The sequence below is a fragment of the Vigna angularis genome, chromosome 5, assembly GCF_016808095.1.
Source record: "Vigna angularis cultivar LongXiaoDou No.4 chromosome 5, ASM1680809v1, whole genome shotgun sequence".
NCBI lineage: Eukaryota > Viridiplantae > Streptophyta > Magnoliopsida > Fabales > Fabaceae > Vigna > Vigna angularis.
The window spans coordinates 323,409-344,450 of NC_068974.1; the positions used below are offsets into that span (position 1 = coordinate 323,409).

Consider the following 21,042-nt stretch of genomic DNA (forward strand, 5'->3'; position numbering starts at 1 on the left):
TTATCTCATCCAATTAATCTACATTCAATTTACTTGGAAATCAATAAATCTAATTAATCTACAATCAATTTACCAGAAAATCAATAAATCCAATTTAACAAACAAAATGAAATTCATTTCTTACAATAACTTGTCCAATAATATTTAATACATTATTTGTACATAAAACTATATATTCAATTCAAAAATTACATTAACCTACTTATATAATACTAAATTGTAACCAAGTTCCTAACACTTAAAATAAAAAAAGCTTAGTTGGTTCTAGTGTCTTTATCTGATAGGAATATGAAGAGCATATGAAAAAAATCTTGATAGTATGGAGCATAGCTTTAGCAAACAATTGGATATTGCACAATACCTACACAAGTCAAAGAACAGATAATAATTAATGCTGAAGTTTATTATAAAAGAAATAGAAAAAGATGAATATAAAAGTAATCATGGACTTCAAATTTCAATTTGAAAATTCTGAAGTAATTATCATTGTTCATAGGGAAGGAAGACATAATTTTGATAGAAGCATAGTAATATTTAAACTATGGCCAACACTCCATTTTTTATAAAAAGCAATGAGCAGAAAAATTAAATAAAAAATAGCTATAAATTCCTGCACATTGCATCTTCATAAATTCCAAAACCATGTATGCAGAAACTAGAGCTTAAGATCAGTGGTTATACTCACCTTTAAATTTCCTGCACATTGACCAGTCAGGTATTGGAAGAAAACCATCTAAAGCAAGTCAACTCTTTGCCTTCAGAAGGGGATGGGAAACACAGATATATTAGTTTAGCAAGCAAAAAACTATCTCTTACCTGTTGAGTAGTGACAAGAAAATAGGTGAAGATCACTTTCAGCCTCTCTAAGGATCTTTTGACTGTTCAGATTCAGAACCTTCCCTCTGTGGTTTGGTTGTGATTCAGAAAGAGTGAACCTTAACGTCCTTGGAGAAGCGAGAGAGCAAGAAATTCTCAAATTCTTCCAAGCTGAATTGCTTAGGGCGTGACAGTGAATCTCAAACTACAACAGTGAATCTCAAATAAGATACCTTCACACAACATGGCTGCAGCATAAAACAAAAGTGAATTCAACTAATAACATGAAATTACCAAGCAATTGAGACAGCTTTATTTTCTTCATATGAATGTAGTTTTGTTTTAAGTGATATTCTTGGCAAAGGGAATGAGGGTGATAAAAGAATTTCAAACTACAACAGAGGTTTATAACACTTTTAAAAGAAAAAAATAAATTAAAAAAGTGAAATAAATCTCTCTGCGAGATATTGTATAATAGCTTCTCCAAAATATGTTTTTATACTCTTGCATAAGTTAATTTAAGTTTATGGAGAAGTTTATTTCATTTTTTTTTCTTGCTTTCTTCTCCTAAAAGTGTTAATAAAGAAGTTTACTCAAAGAGACCCCAAAACACAGTTTCCCAATAGTTTTGTGCAAACTCTATGTTGAACAAACACATTCCTTAGATACAATACTCAAATACATACTTTGACAAAGATATAAAGTGTTATGCGTTCAGCATACAAATCCCAAGATGACAGGGATATGCACTGTTCCTTTTAACAGGCTTACTCACAGCTGTATATTGAACAAAGGTCATTAGTTGTTGCATCACAATTTCTGCCTCCTCTTTCAATTGTTTTTGTGGTGTAAGCTCTGAACATAACCTAAACATCAACAAAGGCAAAGAAAACCATAACAAACACTATGTTAGATGTTACAAGAAAATATATAAATAAAGACTAAATCCATTCAGCTATATTTGTTCTTAAGAAATATAAGATTAAATCAATTCAACTACAATTACTTCTCAAAATAGCGATCTAGATTGTGCCACTGAGGATCCTTTTACTGCTAGAAGCCATTGGTAACTAAATTGAGAATAACAAAGTTATGTAATGTATGTGTAGGATTATGTTACTGAAGATATGGGAAGCATTTCCAGTTTTTTATTTGGGAGTTTAGATATTACTAAGGACCGGTAAAGTTGAATGTTAATGGTCAAATCAAGTGGAATTAATTTAGCCCTTTCAAGTGGAATTAAAAACAAATTTCAACAAACAGATTGAACAGAATATATGCTCCAAAGAAAAGAAAAACATATAAGAAGAAACAGATTTTTATATTAAAAAAAAGGAAAATGATACTTGAACAACCATTTTTGACAACATTTAGACACGTCACACGTGTCTAAATTTGAGTGGTCCACGTAGAAAATCAATTTGAAGATGAAATCTGACGTGGAAAGGGGGTGGGCAGGGTTTTCAAGACGTGCCTTTCAAATTCAAATTTGAAATTCATTTTTGGAAGAATTGTAGAGAGAGAAGCGCGAAGGTTGAGAGGGAGAGTGTGACCTAGAGAGAGGCCGAGAGAGTTGGAGAAAGGGCATTCGAGAGAGAGAGAGGTCCAACGGAGTGCTTGCCGGAATGCCGCCGGACAACGTTGAAGGCCGTGTCGGAGCTATTCAACCCCTCCAGCCGGTTCCGATTCACGGTCGCCGCAGCTCCGACGTTGGCCAACGAAACGAAGGCGGCATCGTCTTCCCTCCAACCCAGCGAACTAGGGGCGCGTTCTGAGTCTCGATTCGTCCCACCTGCTTCCCTCCCTGTGCCGGACCTTTGCATTCACCGCCGGAGCATCGCCGGAGTGCCGCCGGAGTGTCGACTGTTCGGTGGACGAAAAAGAGGGGTTTAGGTTTAGGTTTCTTTCCCATTTGGGGAGGTTTAGGGTTTGGTTTCTTTCCCATTTTCATGTATTGAACTGAGTCTCTTTGAAATTTTCTAGTTGAATCTGTTTCTCCACTCAAGTTTCTTATTCATTTTACGCTTTAACTGTTCATTGTACTGCAAGTTTTACTGTTCATCATCTCTTTCACGCTGCCATGGTAGGATTTTATTGTTCATGCTTGCTTTCAGTCGCTGGTTCCATTCAAGTTTGTGTTTCTGGGTTTGCGTTTTATGCTTAAGTTTAATTTGTGCATGAACGTAAGGTCATACTACGCGTTTTATGGTTCCATTCAAACTTTGATGTTTCAGCCTAAGCGTTCGGTTTTGGTGTTTTAGACTGAGCACAGTGGCAGCAACTTGGCGGTTTGGGTGGAAGGTTTCCGAGGAAGATGATGACGGTGTTGGACTGGTCACAGTGGAGAGTTACAGTGGTGCAATGGTGATGAAGGAGCTAGACGGTAGTATTGAGGATGGCAATGGTGGCTGAGGGGGCTTGGGATGATGACGGCTGTGACTCAAAGATGGGTTCCTGGTGGTCCCGTGGAGGTGCAACCTGGTGGCTGATGAGTGAAGTGGTCACGGTATTTGGCGGGGGTCAGAGGTGGTGATTGAAGGATTATGCCGTGAAAATGGATAATGATGTTGGTGGTGGAGTTCGGTTTGAATATGCCCAGGTGACCTTGCTGGAGATTCCGTTTCATTTTTCCCTCCCTTTTTTCGAATAAGGTAATGATGCTGAAGGTAAGTGGGAGGCAGGGCGTTGCACGCGTTTGGGATGCCAAACGGAATCAGCAGGGGTTCCATCTGGGCGCACGTGGAAGACAAGTGGAAGTGTTAGCCAGGAATATTCTCTGCTTCACCCCCCTTTTTTTAATCGCGAAACCCATATCGTCTGCCGCTTTCACATGGCAGACATTTTCGGCAGTCGACGGTGGGAATCTTCACTGACACATCAATTTAAAATGCAGCCAGTTTTGGACGTTCGGTCAATATGCAAACAAACGACCGTTCATAAAATAAACGAGCGCTCACAGTCTGAATCATACCGAACGCTCACAATCAGTAACACAGAACCAAGAGCGAGCGTTAAAAGCATATGCAATTTCGAGCGTTCGTTCGTTTTGGTTTAGTGATCGGGGCGTTCGTCCTTAAAGAGACCGAACGTTCAATCACACAGTACAAGACCGAACGTTCGTCCTTAAGCGCAACACCATACATGACGAACGATATCACAAAGAGACCGAACGCTCAATCACACAACCAAGACCAAACGTCCAGATGAAGAGCGAACGTTCATTAAAACAAAATAACCGAACGCTCTCAGTTACTGAAGAACGAACGATAAACCTGCATGGCCGAACGGTAGAACGCTTAAGACTTAAACCAAAAAGGTTTAATCATTCACTAAGTCCCTATTTTCGCATGGAATCTCAATTTCGTCCCTTTCTTTCTGAAAATATCAATTGGGTCCCAATTTTATGAAAATTGCAACAAATCGATCCTTTCCGTTAAATAGTGTCAAACGGCGTTAAAAAAATTGATGAGTGAATGCTGAGATGACGAACGAGCGCTCGTCCAGCAGCGAACGAGCGCTCGACCACCGAACGAACGGTCGTCCAGTGTGGAACGAACGGTTGTCCAGCAGTAAGAGGTCGACGAGCGTCCGTTCTCTGGTGGTCGAGCGCTCATTCGCTGCTGGACGAGCGCTCGTTCGCTGCTGGACGAGCGCTCGTTCGTCATCTCAGCATTCACTCATAATTTTTTTAACGTCGTCCAGCCAAATTAACGGAAAGGATCGATTTGTTGCAATTTTCATAAAATTGGGACCCAATTGATATTTTCAGAAAGAAAGGGACGAAATTGAGATTCCATGCGAAAATAGGGACTTAGTGAATGATTAAACCAACCAAAAATAAGACCGAACGGTGACCATGGACGCCCACCAAACTGAGAACAAAGCCATAACAAGAACGAACGCCACTAATACGTAAGTGACCGAACGTCTGGATAAAATCTCGAGTCGTCAAGACGAAGACCGAACGCTCGTCCTAAAACTGAGGCGAAGATGAACGAACGGTATGGGACGAGCGCTCAACAATTGGAGCGCTAGATGGGCGCTTGGGACGGACGTCTTCTTTCCTTTTTTTTTTTTTTATTTTTTGTTATTATATATATATATATTTTTGTATTTTTTTTATATTTAATTCTTTTTTTTTTATGAAAATAAATTTTATTTAATCAACCCGGACGAAATTGAGTGTTGACAACAACTATACTAAATAAAGAAAATTTCCATTGATATAGGAAGTTTGTCTTTAGACATTAGTCTTTCTTTGCACCTTAACTTGGAGCAATGGATGAGTTACAATGTTAGAGAAAGATAACGTTGGCATGAGGAATTAACAAGCTTCCTTAGTATGTCCTCTATTTTGTTGTCTTCAATGGGGTTCGGTGGAATGACCGGTATGGACGAAGTGTTTATTCGGTTTGTTGGCGTTGGATACAAGCCTTCTAGAAATGCATTGAGCTCAGTTTGTTTCAGATGAAGGACGTCTGATGGATCCAATTGGGAATGCTGAAACCAAAAGAAGGTAAGGTGGATGAAAATGATGTTCAATGTAAACAATGTCCCATAAGAGCAAACAAAGCGTAATTGTATTTTGTGGTGAACAATTCAATTACATGAACTTAAAATGTTAAATTTTGATTGTCATCAATGATGGTTGTAAAGAGCACATTAAAAAGGTTAATGAAAACACACCTGCCAATTACTTGGGAGACCCTTGGCGAGTTCAGTCATATCTGGCTATTGTTGGTTCTGCTTAATAGCATCTTGCGGTTTGCTACCAGATTCTTTTGTTGCTTGTACTCTCTTGCGTTTGACCTTCTCTCACCTGAAACAATAAATCTAATTATTTTCAGTATTTTCAGTTATGTCCTTTACTCGCTATTTTACTCATTACTCTTTCCACATAATTCCGAATGAATTGATTCTTGTTTTATTGGATTCCAGACTCAAAGATCTTTCTTTGGACACCAGACTCGTAACTTTTAGACAAGAGAGTCAACTGCAGTACAAATTTTAAGATCGACATTTTAATTACGTTTTTAAGTATTTTCAGCTATGACCTTTACTCACTATTTTACTCATTACTCTTTCCACAAAATTCCAAATGCAATGATTCTTATTCTTTTGGAATCTATACTCAAATATCTTTCTTTGGACACCAGACTCGTAACTTTTAGACAACAGAGTCAACTGCAGTACAAATTTTAAGATCGACATTTTAATTACGTTTTTCAGTATTTTCAGCTATGACCTTTACTCACTATTTTACTCATTACTCTCTTCACAGAATTCCAAATCAGATGATTCTTGTTTTGTTGGAATCTAGACTCAAATATCTTTCTATAGAGACAAGACTCGTAAATTTTAGATTACAGAGTTAGCTGCAGTAAAACTTTTAAGACTAGTATTTTAATCACGTTTTTCTGTATTTTCAGCTATGACCTTTGATGATTGATTTTCTTATAACTCTCTCCACATAACTCCAAATGAGTTAATTCTTTTTGGGTTGGACAGTAGACTCAAAGATATCTCTAATGACTATAAATTCATAAATTTTAAAGCATTGAGCTAGTTATGATTACTTTTTCAAATTTTCGTAAGTGTGCACAAAATTGCTAGATACCAACATGGGTGGAGAAGCAACAATACCAACTTCCAAATATAGATTACAGTTACATGATCTATTACTGCTATATAAACGGATGGATGGAGAGTTAATTAACGGATGCTACTAAACATGCTGACAGATAGAGCAACTGAGAGAAATTTGGAAAAAAAATATAAATAACAACATTGTAGGAAAATGCCCATGATTTTCAATCTCAATGAAGACAGGAACTAAGATGTTGTAAATCTTTTACTTACATAGAAAATGCAGAAGAATCGGATTAGCAAGACAACACAAAACTATAGAAACAAAACATTGATGGTAATATCTTTTAGGGGAGGAACTAGCGACTTTTAGGTGCTTATAGAACTATACAATAGAACCATACAACAAAACATAGATGGAAGGGGACATATTCTCCCATCTTAAAGTTCCAACATTATCAATCCCTTACATTACCCAACATATTCTCACAAGAATAACAACCAAAATTAACATGGGAAGATCTTTTGAGGACTAGAGATTTTCTAATTACTATATAACCATAAAACAAAAATGTGAAGGAGCAACATGGTATTCTGCTAGAAAGTTCAACTGACCTCGCTCGGTAGGGTGAGACCCTTGACAAGATGAATCCAGCCAATAGCCACATAGACCAGGGTTTCCAATGAAACTGCAAATAAAATGTGACGTCAAACAATCAATGAATCCAAAAGAACATACTAATGGAAAGCTACATTGAGTTGAAAATTACAAGCAATAAAGATAAAAGATTCACCAAGAAATGGCCTAACCTACCAGGAGAAAACCTTGAAAAATTATTGCTTGTGGGAATAACACCAACTAAATTTTTGTAAGATACATTAGTATAGATTTTTAAGTCAATAACCAATCTGTTAGGTAAAAGTTATATGATCTTTCCAGAGAACTATAATGCTAAATTGTTCCAAAAGTAAAATAAAAAAAGATAGAACTTACATCAAAGAAAGACTAAGGCAATTTACAAACGAAGACACATCCTCAGATAATTTGTTCATTTCTAGTCTCCTGTGGAATTTCAAACCAATAGATGTGATTAAAACATGTAAGAACCGAAACAAAATTATCATTGTATCATGATTTGTCAACTCAAATTAACAAAATAAATCCAAGAACGACAAAAATAGTTTTGGGTCTATTCAAGCAATTAAAGAACTTGATCTCAATACTCTATCAAATCTAATGAACATATATTCTAAGCATAGTTTATGAGAAATTCGTCCATAAAAGACAGCATATATTGCAACAAATTTATGTATTTCTACCATCCAATGAATCAGTAGAATTTAAGGAAGTTGGTTTACTGGAAAAAGAGATTTGCAAGTCCATAAAATATCATCAACTTAAATTAACAAGAACTTACAAAGCAAACATTGAATAAGCAAGAAAAGAGCTTGCAAAGATATCATGTTCTGAAGTTGGATCGTGAATAGGGTTCGCGAATAGTTCCACCGGTGGCACTAAATCTTCTACACAACTTCAACCCACACTAAACCATACCTTGAAAGGGTCCGCCGACACTTCGACGACACTCCGGCGATGCTCCGGCGGCCACCGCAAGGGTCCGGCACAGGGAAGGAAGCGGGTGGGAGGAATCGATACTCAAAATGCGCCCTTGGTTGGCTAGGCCGGAGGGAAGACGATGCCGTCTTCGATTCGTCTGCCGACGCCGGAGCTGCGGCGACCCGCAATCCGAACTGCCTGGCTGGGTGGAAGACGACGGACACCGACGGCACTACGACGGCACTGGATGGAGCGAAAATGGCAACGACAACGTCTACGGGCGGCGGATATCCAGCGAGAGTTGTGGTGGCTGGCTCGAAGGTTCGAAGGTTCGGTGCTCCGTGAAATGTTCTCCACCTTCTCTCTCTGAAAACATTTCAATCTGAAATTTTCGAAATAACCCTACAATTTGAATCTGCCCCCAATTCTCTCATTACCACGTCATTCTTTCATTTTAAAAAACAATTCCACGTGCACCAGTCACATTTAGACACGCGTCCAGTGTCTAAATGTTGTCAAAACAGGTTGTTCAAGTATCATTTTCCATTATAATGTTAGAGTCATTATTAAGTCTAAGAAGGGAGTAGTGTGTTGGGAGCTGCTTCCTGTTGTACCTAGTTATGTCCCTAGGTATCTAGTAAACTTTTTTGATCTTTCATCTTCCCATTATATCAGATTTCTATCATTATAAATAAAAGATGATTAGAGGGGTCTTTCAAGCCCTCAAAAATATATTTCCTCTCCGTTTTAATCTTAAGCTTCTTTTAAAAAACATTATACTAACATTCTTTATGCATTACAGTAACCACCCTAATTGTTTGAAAGCATTACACCGTCTACCCCTATAAGGAAGATGTTAATAAGCAGAAGGTGCTTGTGTAATTTCACATAACATTACACTAATTAGTTTAATTTATTCTACAAGCACCTCCACCTTTTTAACATTTACAATAACTTTAGAAGGAGAACAGAACACGAAACAAGAGGAAAGAGAGGATCCAGTAGGTTAGAGTAGAGAGGGAGAATTTCAAGGGAAGAGAGGAACAAACAAAGGCAGAGAGAGGGATCATGTATTAGGAAAGGGTCGTGCAGCAATTAGGGCAGGTAGGGTATTTTGATCAAAATGGGTGATACGACCTTGGAGTAACAATCCAAAGTAATTCACCCATGGAAGCAATTTAGCATGGCACACAACTCATTAGGGAGGAAAAAAAAATAATTGGATCATGCCATTCATCAAGTTCGCAGAAAAAATAGACAACCATGAACTGCAAGATTGCCAAACTCTCTAGTTAACTAATGAACTGTTATGTAATTTTGGATTGAGGAAACAAGTTAACTCTATCTCTCAACAGATAAACTTGGCTGAACACTTTAAACCCATTAAGACATTTTGTATAGAAGAATCAGATGATGATTTCATGTGAATCCACATTTACAATCTCAAACATGCACAAAATACTGACATTTAAAAATTAAAATACATTGAATATATATTTGTTTTGTTCTAGAAAAACAAACTGATACCTACCGGTTATCAGTGACCTTAAGTACCAACTTGCCATCACAGTGCCTGTACTTCATGACATACCGTGTTTGTTCTAAATACAATTGAAGAAGAAATTTCATTTTCAGTACGTTTTAATAGAACAAGAAGGACAAGTTCGATAACTTGGACAATCAAGAAACTGAATTATAAAAAATTAATTGAATATTGCACAACTGAATATGAAAACAGAGCAAATATACCAATTAAAAGCTTTTATAACAGTAAAATAAAACAAAAGTCTGAATGAAGTTTGTCAGGCTTCTACTTTAAGAAACGAGAAAAATTGTAGGTACAGAATTACAGAATCAGAATCAGCACGGAACAACTGAATGGATTGCTCCACGAATTTGTCCCACTCAGTAATGTAAACCATCGCACCAGACAGAGACTTCGAAACAATTTTCTGCCAATTGTCAAGCTGTGGTCAACTAAGTTTACCTGCGTGTCAATGAGAAAAAAATGAAAATATAAAAAACCAGTGTCACTAAATTGATAACAAAGTGTACATATGATGAAAAATTAGGATCTATAGTGAGCAATTAAATTTCTTTATCAACAAAACTAAAAAAACAACAAATTCAAATGCATAGTCTCACACCTCCCAAAATTTCACACGAATATTATCAACCGAATGAACCAATCCACATTCTCCGACAAAAAGAAACTCACGTTTATAATAAAATAAAAAACTTGTCAAAAAAACAAATTAGATTTATATTGAAGGAATATCTCATTCTTATCAATCTTTGATTTGTCTACAACCCTACTTTCTTAGTAAATTATGAAAACAACAATGCAAGTTACCCTATTAAAAGAGAGGAACATCACAAGAGAAGCCATTCAAGAAGTACGAGGTTCGTTGCTTTACTCTGACCGTCGATCCTATCCACGTGGCAGCTCCGGTCAGCTCTTCTTCTCCACCGGTCAGTGACGTTTGGAGCACTGGGTAAATGGCTTGAACATTGGGAGCTTTCCTCTCTCACCTTTAGCATTGCCCTAGCTTTGGGTTCTTTCTTCAAATGAAAACGAGGGGAAGAGACCCATAAGGCAGCTGCTGCTTGTGCGCACCGTTTAGCTAAAGTTGCAGACCCAACTTGTGCAATCAACCCAGTCTATGACAGCAGCGCCAATTCAGTGCATTCCAGCAGCGGTGCAGAAAGCTTCCTCGCGGCCCAGCTTAAGACGGCCCAATTCAGTGGCATCAGCACCAACTTCAAGCGTGGCAGCAGTGGCCCAAATGTTAATCAGCTTCAATTCAAACAGCCCAAAGAGTCCAGGAGCACCACTGCACAAAGAGTATTAATCCAAAATTAAAGAAAGAAAAGAAAATCAAATAAAAGAAAAGAATATTTATAAAAAAATTTTCTAAAAAAAATATTAATTTCCTAATTAGTTAAAAATTCTACAAAACACACCTAAAAACCTATTTTTAACTAAAATTATACAAAACTAAAGAATTTAAAGAAAAACCTAAATCTAGCCTAATTCTAAACAAGTAAAGACTAAAATAGACTAACATAGACTCCTAAACACTTAAAAGAATGCAAATTTAAGGAGTTATCACCCACTTAATTGCATAAAGTAAATATTCACAAAGTGGGGACCTACCACTATCAATAACAGCATGTCATGAAATCCTTCTAACATGACTCCCATTCATTCAACAACGACGTGGCAATAACAATTTAAGAATCAATCGAAATCAAATGATCCATGAAAAGTAAAAGACGTTATCAATTCGAGTCAATTTTGATCCATAGCAAAACAATCAAAATCGATTTAGTGCTTACCTACGAACTACGAGAAACAAAATGAGGCAGTGAAAACCTTTCGATGGAACACTTTGCGTAGTGCCAAAGCCGAAAGCTCGTAGGCACTGCAAGCAAGCCTTTTATACAGTAAAATTGGGTTAGACTTAGATATGCTTAAATGAAAAACCCAATTTCTGTTTCGTTATGTTTTAGAGAGGCGTTTTAACTTCTACATATGATTCTATAACTCTATCATTCCTTAACGAGTTTGACCATGCTTAAAATAGATGTTGAGCAAAACAGGTAGAATTGTAAAAAACGTGGAATTTCAGAGCTTTTAAGTTGGTGTGGATCTTGTTTAAGAGCCAACTTTTGGAACCGCGTTAAGTTTCTTTTTCATTTTGGGCTCTTGTAAACCTATGCCCATAAAACCCACTATCAACAGAGAAAAACACCTGCAATGACCTGACATCACTACATCCTTTTCAAACTCTATTGCAACATGTGTCATCTCTTACCAGGCCCCCAAAATGCATTGCATGAACCACTGCAACCAGAGCTCTTTATTGTGTGTTTGAGGTTGCAGACTCTGTTTGGTTACTCTACTTCTGCTGCTCGGCTTGCTTGGTCCATTGATTCTCTACTATGGAAGAAATAAGGATCTCTAGAGCAATTATTATTTCAATTTGGATATCTATTTTAGAGGTCTAGTCTAAGAGTTCAAATGTTGTGTTTTGCTCTTGGAATAGTCACTTGGCACTACTACAGTCATTTTTATGCTGCTTTGTTATTTATGACTTGTGAAATGAGGTTTGTGTGGGATTTAGCCACTGATTTTCATATGCTTATTAGTCTGTGACCTTTGTTATGTCTACATGGAGCAACTTCCTGGATTTGTTGCTCATGAGAAGTCATTTATATGGTATGTAGTCTAGACATCTAGGATTATTTTCATCTGAGGGCTAAAATTTGTTTAAGATTTGGATTGTGTTAGGATATTTACCCTATTTATCATCATTATATTGTATCAAGGGTTACCCTATTTATCATGATTATATTGTTCTATGGTTGCCCTATTTATCATGTACTCTTGTATAAATTTATTCTCATAAATAGAAGATTAAGAGAATGATTAATCAAGCCCTCTAGAATTATTTTACAGATTAATTCTCAAGTGATTGCTATCTTACAAAAGTGCTTTCATTGGCAATAATAGAATTTTATTTTAAATGGTCTTTCCCTATTCCTCTTAATGCTTCAGTTTAATATAATCTAGTAGGTTCAAGGATTCCTTGATACCACTTTCATTTAGGCCCCATCAAAGAACATGTTGAACTCCATAAAATAATGTTCTTTCCACTCTAATGAATCTCCTCACAATTTCATCAATATCCAAGCTATAATTGGATTGGTGGTCTCAATTACTTGAAGGTTTTGAATGGTTAGATATCTCAACCATGCCACCATTTGGACGAGTGCAGAGAATGCACAAGCCCTATACATGTTGAACTCAAGTCGACATAGATATAAAAGGGTGCATGGAAGGGACTAACTTGAGACCACCAGGCTTAAAAGGCATAAGAACCAATTCTCCTAAAAGCTTAAGCAACTAGATGTACACCTATAAATGGGTTTGAATCATTAAAAAATTAATGAGACTCGTCATTGAGAGTTGAGATCCCATTATTTTTACCCAATAGTAGAGTGTAATGGAAATAATTTGTTAGTGCATTGCATGGTATACAGAATCACATATGATTCTATAACTCTATCATGCCTTAACGAGTTTGACCATGCTTAGAATAGATGTTGAGAAAAACAGGTAGAATTGTAAAAAACGTGGAATTTCAGAGCTTTTAAGTTTGTGTGGATCTTGTTTGAGAGCCAACTTTTGGAACCGCGTTAAGTTTCTTTTTCATTTTGGGCTCTTGTAAACCTATGCCCATAAAACCCACTATCAACAGAGAAAAACACCTTCATTGACCTGACATCACTACATCCTTTTCAAACTCTATTGCAACATGTGTCATCTCTTACTAGGCCCCCAAAATGCATTGCATGAACCACTGCAACCAGAGCTCTTTATTGTGTGCTTGAGGTTGCAGACTCTCTGTTTGGTTTCTCTACTTCTGTTGCTCGGCTTGCTTGGTCCATTGATTCTCTACTATGGAAGAAATGAGAATCTCTATAGCAATTATGATTTCAATTTGGATTTCTATTTTAGAGGTCTAGTCTAAGAGTTCAAATGTTGTGTTTTGCTACTTGGCACTACTACAGTCATTTTTATGCTGCTTTGTTATTTATGACTTGTGAAATGAGCTTTGTGTGGGGTTTAGCCACTGACTTTCATATGCTTATTAGTCTTTGATTATAAATTTAACCTTAATTAAATGTTACATGGGTTTTTCTCTCTTATATTATATGCATTTGTACGAATTTTATATATCTTGTAGAACCTTATGCATCATGTTGTAGTTCCATGGTTTATGATTTTGTATCCCCTTTCCAAGTCTGAATAGAATCCCAAGTTGAATTCCTTGGTGTATTGCTAACATTACTCTAAAATTATCTAAATTATATAATGCTAGAGGAGAAAGGAACAATCAACAAAACATTAACTTAATGTCCAATTAGGCCATTGATCAACCTTAAACTCATATTTCATTCCAAACTATTTGGAAACACAATCAGGCAATGTTCATGACATTGATGGTCGCGAAAAAAAAACAAAAAAACTAATTTAGTCTTAAAGCAAACCGTAATGAGGTGTTTATAGCCCTAGAAGAAGAGTAGTCCATTAATCCTCTATCTAAACAAAACAAGTTATAAAGTGAGATACTAATATAGTCAGAAAGTAAATAGTCTCTAGATTACAAACCTCAACTTTCAAATCACATCAACGAAAAAATAAATAGTAGAGTAAATTGCACTAACCACCTCTTAAAAATACAAAAAACATTCCTGAATTTTTCCATCCCTGCACAACTCCCTTAATTGTTTAAAAAACATTATACTAACATTCTTTATGCATTACAGTAACCACCCTAATTGTTTGAAAGCATTACACCGTCTACCCCTATAAGGAAGATGTTAATAAACAGAAGGTGCTTGTGTAATTTCACATAACCTTACGACTGCTTAGTGTAATTTATTCTACAACCACCTCCACCTTTTTAACATTTACAGTAACTTTAGAAGGAGAACAGAACACGAAACAAGAGGAAAGAGAGGATCCAGTAGGTTAAAGTAGAGAGGGATAATTGCAAGGGAAGATAGGAAGAAACAAAGGCAGAGAGAGGGATCATGTATTAGGAAAGGGTCGTGCAACAATTAGGGCAATTAGGGTATTTTGATCAAAATGGGTGATACGACCTTGGAGTAACAATCCAAAGTAATTCACCCATGGAAACAATTCAGCATGGCACAAACCTCATTAGGGAGGAAAAAAAATAATTGGATCACGCCATTCATCAAGTTGGCAGAAAAAATCGACAACCGTGAACTGCAAGATTGCCAAACTCTCTAGTTAACTAACAAACTTTTATGTAATTTTGGATTGAGGAAACAAGTTAATTGTATCTCTCAGTAGATAAACTTGGCTGAACACATTAAACCCATTAACACATGTTGTATAGAAGAATCAGATTATGATTTCATGTCAATCCACATTTACAATCTCAAACATGCATAAAACACTGGCATTTAAAAATTAAAATACATTGAATATATATTTGTTTTGTTCTAGAAAAACAAACTGATATCTACCGTTTATCAGTGACCTTAACTACCAACTTGCCATCATAGTGCCTGTACTTCATGACATACCACGTATGCTTCAAATACAATTGAAGAAATTTCATTTTCAGTACGTTTTAATAGAACAAGAAGGACAAGTTGGATAACTTGGACAATCAAGAAACTGAATTATAAAAAATTAATTGAGTATTGCACAACTGAATATGAAAAGAGAGCAAATATACCAATTAAAAGCTTTTATAACAGTAAAATAAAACAAAAGTCTGAATGAAGTTTGTCAGGCTTCTGTTACTTTAAGAAACGCGAAAACGTTGAAGGTACAGAATTACAGAGTCAGGATCAGCACGAAACAATTGAATGGATTGCTCCACAAATTTGTCCCACTCAGTTATGTAAACCATCGCACCAGACAGAGACTTCGAAACAATTTTCTGCCAATTGTCAAGCTCTGGTCAACTAAGTTCACCTGCATATCAATGAGAAAGAAATGAAAATATAAAAAACCAGTGTCACTAAATTGATAACAAAGTGTACATATGATAAAATATTAGGATATATAGTCAGCAATTAAATTTCATTATATCAACAAAACTAAAAAAACAACAAATTCAAATGCATAGTCTCACACCTTCCGAAATTTCACACGAATATTATGAACCGAATGAACCAATCCACATTCTCTGGCAAAAAGAAACTCACGTTTATAATAAAATAAAAATCTTGTCAGAAAAAACAAATTAGATTTATATTTAAGGAATATCTCATTCTTATCAATCCTCGATTTGTCTACAACCCTACTTTCTTAGTAAATTATGCAAAGAACAATGCAAGTTCCCCTATTAAAAGAGGGGAACTGCACAAGAGAAGCAATTCAAGAAGTACCAGGTTCCTTCAGGGATCCAAAACCCACCAATGCCACATTGCATGCCATTTAAGCCTACACTTTGAACACACACACTCACAAGTGACTAGCTAAAAAAAACAAAACTCACTTAATTGCATAGAGTAAATACCCACATAAGTGGGGACCTACAACTATCAATTACAGCATGTCATGAAATCCTCAGTACATGACAACCAAAACCAAAATAGAAAAATCCTTCTAACATGACTCTCATTCATTCAACAAGGACGTGGCAATAACAATTTAAGAATCAATCGAAATCAAATGATCCATGAAAAGTAAAAGACGTTATCAATTTGAGTCAATTTTGACCCATGGAAGAAAAATGAAAATCGATTCAGTGCTTACCGCGAACTACGAGAAACAAAATGAGGCAGTGAAAACCCTTTGATGGGAGCACTTTGCGTGTTTTCTATTCAATCCGAAAGATCCTTAATAGTGCCAAAGCCGAAAGCTCGTAGGCACTGCAAGCAAGCCTTTTAAACAGTAAAATTGGGTTAGACTTAGATCTGCTTAAAGGAAAACCCCAGTTTTTGTTTCGTCATGTTTTAGAGAGGCGTTTTAACTTTTGCAAATAGGAAAAATAAAATAAACAAGTATCCCCAAAAGTTTACCTTTTTTTTTTTTTACAAATAAGGACTCTAAATTTTAGTTAATTAATGTTGAATGAAACCTTATCACATTTTTAAATGTATACCTATAACTTTAATTTTAGTCCAAGATCCTTAAACACTATCATTTTTATAAATAAGCAATTTAAATTTTTACTTTTATTTCAATTCATTCTAAAAACGTAACAATATTTATAAACAGTTTTTTTGAAAAAGTTTGAATTAAATTTCTTATATCAAATGTCAATGTTTTTTCAATTTTGTTCTTCTTCTTACTATGACTTGTTTTTTATGTATTAAAATACAATAAAAAAATAAGAATTTAGAAATAAAGAAAACAACAATCAAATGACCCATTTGCTTTTTAAGATATTTTATTTGACAAGACGTTTAAATTGTTTATGTAAAACTATTTTACTTTTCACAATTTCAGTTTATAATTTTAAAGAATAAGATTAAGAATCTCCATGTCCTAAACCAACAGAAGTATTAGAACCATTTAAATTTTATTAAAAAATCTTTAATTTATTTTAATTCAGATAAGTAACTATTAATTCAGATAAGTATTTAAATTTTTTGGTTTATATACACGCTTTAGCTCTATAAGAGCAATTGTAATTTTATATTATCAATTATTTTCTTAATTTTAATACCACTCCGTAACGAGATTCATGCCCATGCACTAACATAGAAGCGGTGAACTAATTTCATACGGAAAAATAAGTAACGCATAAAAGGCTTACGTTGCAAAGTTACGTTAGAATGGTGTCTTGAACAATGATTGAGTAAAACCGTCATGGGTTTGTGGTGGTCAAAGAATGATTGAATAAGGGTAAAATGGAATTTATAGTTTTATAACGGTGCAGGAAAAAAAAAAGTGTTGGAAGCAGCAGTCAATCCCATACCATAACAATAACGTGTAATCTATGGGATCTAAAATTCCATATTCCTTGGGGGATAGCATCCAATATTCACTCCCAGTGACTATGAACTATGAATCCTGCAAGTTGGCCTTAGCCTGTTGTAGCTTCAACAATTTGGCCACCAATCTCATTTAGACAGAAGCACACAACAATATTTTGTAATTGCTAAGTTAGTAAGGAAATTCTAGTTTGATGATGAACTGCTGACACAGTGGTTTGGCTGCACCATTGGATAGATGTAAAAGGATTCAATAACGGTAACGATGCACAGTAAATCTTGGTGGCATAACTAAATTCTGTAATACTCAAGACTTCCAAAAGATCAGAAATTCAGACTTCAAAACTTCAATATACAACCACTTTCATCATAGAATCTGAAGAAGTAATAATTAGATCGGGAAAAGTATAACTGTTCAAATTCTTAGAAAGTCCTCTGACTCAAAACCATCATGTCTCGCAAAGAGCAAGTTATTGCTTCCTTCCTCTTCCTTTCTTGCTTGGTTGAGCATCCATTTGCTCTTTTCCAGTGACTTCTGATAGATCAACTGCAGAATTACAAGTGATGGAGAATGTAGAAAGAAATCTCAGCACCAGACAAGAAAGAATATCCAAAACACAATCAATGTAAACCATAAAGGAATATTGCACTGAGTGGTTTCGTATTCTCAAAAGAATCTGTCTTTGACCAGTTTTATAGATAACACGAATGTTGCACAGAAGTCTTTTTAGTTAAAGCATCATCACATTAACAGCTTAGAGTAAGACATACCATCAGGACCACGGGCCATCAAAGCAAAGAACATATTGTTCAGTTTTTCCATCTTCTTAGCCTCCTGTGCTTGGTCTGTCTTGTACTTTAGACACTGTAAAAAGTACAACAATTGACAATTAGAAATTAAGATTACGAGGCTAATAATGTAAGAGGCAGTCAATCATAAAACAATGGAAAATGATGCTAATTGCTAGGAATATAATTATTACAAATCATTGAATAACAGATTTTGTTCTGCTAATTAAAATGAGAGCTCATACGCGGCTAAATTAAATTTTCACCACCAACAATCATGAGAATTTTATTAGTATATTATTTTCTTTGTCAGAATAATTATAATGTTAGAGTCATTATTAAGTCTAAGAAGGGAGTAGTGTGTTGGGAGCTGCTTCCTGTTGTACCTAGTTATGTCCCTAGGTATCTAGTAAACTTTTTTGATCTTTCATCTTCCCATTATATCAGATTTCTATCATTATAAATAGAAGATGATTAGAGGGGTCTTTCAAGCCCTTAAAAATATATTTCCTCTCTGTTTTAATCTTAAGCTTCTTTTATGCATATTATATTCTTCTTTAGAGAATCTGATAGAATAATTTTATTGGCAGAGTTATATACTATTACCCCTTTTTATTTTAAATATTGTTACCTTTATTGATGGTTATTCTACATGTACTTGGATTTTATGGTTATTCTAGATATATCTAGACATGGTTATTGAATGATCGAAAGTGTTTTCTATGTTTCAAACTTATATTTATGAAATCAAAAACACAATATTATATATGCATAACTTTTTTTCGTGGTGGCAATGCTCATGTGAATATTTGTCGAGCCAATTTCAATAAGTTATCAAATAATATCATTCACCAGACTTCGTGTAATCATAATCCTCAACAAAAAGGAGAAGCCAAAAACAAAAACATATATTTTATTCATACTATTTGGGTACTTCTTCATAGTCATCTTCACCAATTTTGGGGACATGTTATCCTTAGAACATGCTATCTCATTAATTGGATGTCATCATCTTTCCTTAAGAATTGGGTAGCCCGCTGTGTCCTTTTTTCCTTGTTGCCCTCTGTACAATCTTTATTGTACAAAACATCACACTTGGTTGAGATAAATTTTTCCTTGGTTATTTAAATGTGTCTTCATGGGATATAATCCTTGTCAAAAATGGTATCGACTTTTCTCTTCTGATCTTCATAGGTATAGTGGAGGACATGCCTAATCCTTCCCCATCAACCTTTCCTGCACTAGATCCGGTCTCCTCTAAAAATGATCGGCCTATTTTTGTTCAGAAGGTATACATTCTATCATTAACCCTCGTCCGCACCATACAAACCTTAGTTATCATCAACTTTCCACCATACACTATGCTTGTATATCCACATTATCTTCTATTAATTTTCCTAAGTCACACGGTGAAACTCTATCCCATCCAGGGTGGAGACAACCAATGATTGAGGGAGAAGTGTGCATTTCAAAGTAGTGGTACTTAGGTGTTGGTTCCTCTTCCAGCTAGAAAATCAATTGTTTGGTGATAATGGTTGTATACTCTTAAAACAAGACAAGATGGAACCATTGGTCGCTATAAAATTGGACTGGTTGCCAAAAGCTACACACAAATCTATGGCCAAGATTATATTGACACCTCCCCTCCTATTACTAAAATGACATCTATTTGACTTCTCTTTTCCATTACAGCCATTCACCATTAGACAATTTCAGCTTGACGTCAAAAATGCCTTTATTGTGTAAAAAACGTGGAATTTGAGAGCTTTTAAGTTTGTGTGGATCCTTTTTGAGAGCCAACTTTTGGAACCGTGTTAAGTTTCTTTTTCATTTTGGGCTCTTGTAAACCTAAGCCCATAAAACCCACTAGCAACAGAGAAAAACACCTTCATTGACCTGACATCACCACATCCTTTTCAAACTCTATTGCAACATGTGTCATCTCGTACCAGGCCCCCAAAATGCATTGCATGAACCACTGCAACCAGAGCTCTTTATTGTGTGCTTGAGGTTGCAGACTCTCTATTTGGTTTCTCTACTTCTGCTGCTCGGCTTGGTTGGTCCATTGATTCTCTACTGTGGAAGAAATAAGGATCTCTAGAGCAATTATGATTTCAATTTGGATGATCTATTTTAGAGGTCTAGTCTAAGAGTTCAAATGTTGTGTTTTGCTACTTGGCACTACTACAGTCATTTTTATGCTGCTTTGTTATTTATGACTTGTGAAATGAGCTTTGTGTGGGGTTTAGCCACTGACTTTCATATGCTTATTAGTATGTGATTATAAATTTAACCTTAATTAAATGTTACATGGGTTTTTCTCCCTTATATTACATGCATTTGTACGAATTTTATATATCTTATAGAACCTTATGCATCATGTTGTGGTTTCATGGTTTACGATTTTGTATCCCCTTTCCAAGTCTCAATACAATCCCAAGTTGAATTCCTTGGTGTATTGCTAACATTTCTCTAAAATTATATAATGCCAGAGGAGAACAAAACATTCAACAAAACATTAACTTAATGTCCAATTAGGCCATTGATCAGCCTTAAACTCATATTTCATTCCAAATTATTTGGAAACACAATCAGGCAATGTTCATGACATTGATGCACGCCAAAAAACAAAAGAACTAATTTAGACTTTAAGCAAAACGAGGGGAAGAGACCCCAAGGCAGCTGCTGCTTGTGCAATCAACCCGGTCTATGCCAGCAGCGCCAATTCAGTGCATTCCAGCATCGGTGCAGAAAGCTTCCTCGCCGCCCAGCTTAAGACGGCCCAATTCAGTGGCATCAGC

General features: G+C 35.7%; 2 protein-coding genes and 1 long non-coding RNA gene across 11 annotated transcripts; all 3 read right to left on the minus strand.

Moving 5' to 3' along the window:
* Positions 1–195: 195 nt before the first annotated feature.
* Positions 196–1,970, minus strand: LOC128196780 (uncharacterized). 2 transcript variants are annotated; one of them, XR_008249153.1, is made up of 4 exons: positions 1,823–1,970; positions 1,592–1,682; positions 686–1,021; positions 196–361 (listed from the first exon to the last, which is right to left on the minus strand). It is a non-coding gene; the product is annotated as an uncharacterized LOC128196780 (long non-coding RNA). The 2 variants fall into 2 exon arrangements; XR_008249152.1 differs by having other exon boundaries at positions 686–1,064.
* Positions 1,971–5,015: 3,045 nt separating this feature from the next.
* On the minus strand, positions 5,016–16,443 carry LOC108338908 (uncharacterized). Of its 8 annotated transcripts, none has more exons than XR_008249157.1 (10): positions 16,269–16,438; positions 15,346–15,482; positions 10,314–10,794; positions 9,492–9,947; positions 7,958–8,342; positions 7,397–7,465; positions 7,217–7,261; positions 7,018–7,091; positions 5,503–5,635; positions 5,016–5,316 (listed from the first exon to the last, which is right to left on the minus strand). XR_008249157.1 is itself a non-coding variant. In XM_052878401.1 (6 exons), the coding sequence occupies exons 1-5, from the start codon at positions 10,347–10,349 to the stop codon at positions 5,538–5,540; spliced, it is 414 nt and encodes a 137-aa protein (XP_052734361.1). In that variant the 5' UTR covers positions 10,350–10,600; the 3' UTR covers positions 5,016–5,316; positions 5,503–5,537. The 8 variants fall into 8 exon arrangements, 2 of the variants coding, with proteins under 2 accessions (XP_052734361.1, XP_052734362.1); XR_008249156.1 differs by lacking the exon at positions 7,217–7,261 and having other exon boundaries at positions 9,492–9,561; positions 9,811–9,947; positions 16,269–16,432; XR_008249158.1 differs by lacking the exon at positions 7,958–8,342 and having other exon boundaries at positions 16,269–16,443.
* Positions 16,444–17,687: 1,244 nt separating this feature from the next.
* Positions 17,688–18,383, minus strand: LOC128196493 (signal recognition particle 9 kDa protein-like; the record flags this gene model as incomplete). The annotated part of the gene is made up of 2 exons (XM_052877558.1): positions 17,688–17,999; positions 18,224–18,383. Coding segments are annotated over 2 exons (237 nt in total), but the record flags the coding sequence as incomplete, so codon positions are not given.
* Positions 18,384–21,042: the final 2,659 nt, after the last annotated feature.

Bases quoted from the DNA above. Each gene is read 5' to 3' on its own strand.
- LOC108338908 (XM_052878401.1), bottom strand. From the start codon at position 10,349: ATGGCTTCTCTTGTGATGTTCCTCTCTTTTAATAGG. The intron at 9,948-10,313 runs GTAACTTGCATT...ATTGACACGCAG, and splicing joins TGTTCCTCTCTTTTAATAGG to GTAAACTTAGTTGACCACAG. The intron at 5,636-7,017 runs GTCAGTTGAACT...TTATTGTTTCAG, and splicing joins GTCTCACCCTACCGAGCGAG to GTGAGAGAAGGTCAAACGCA.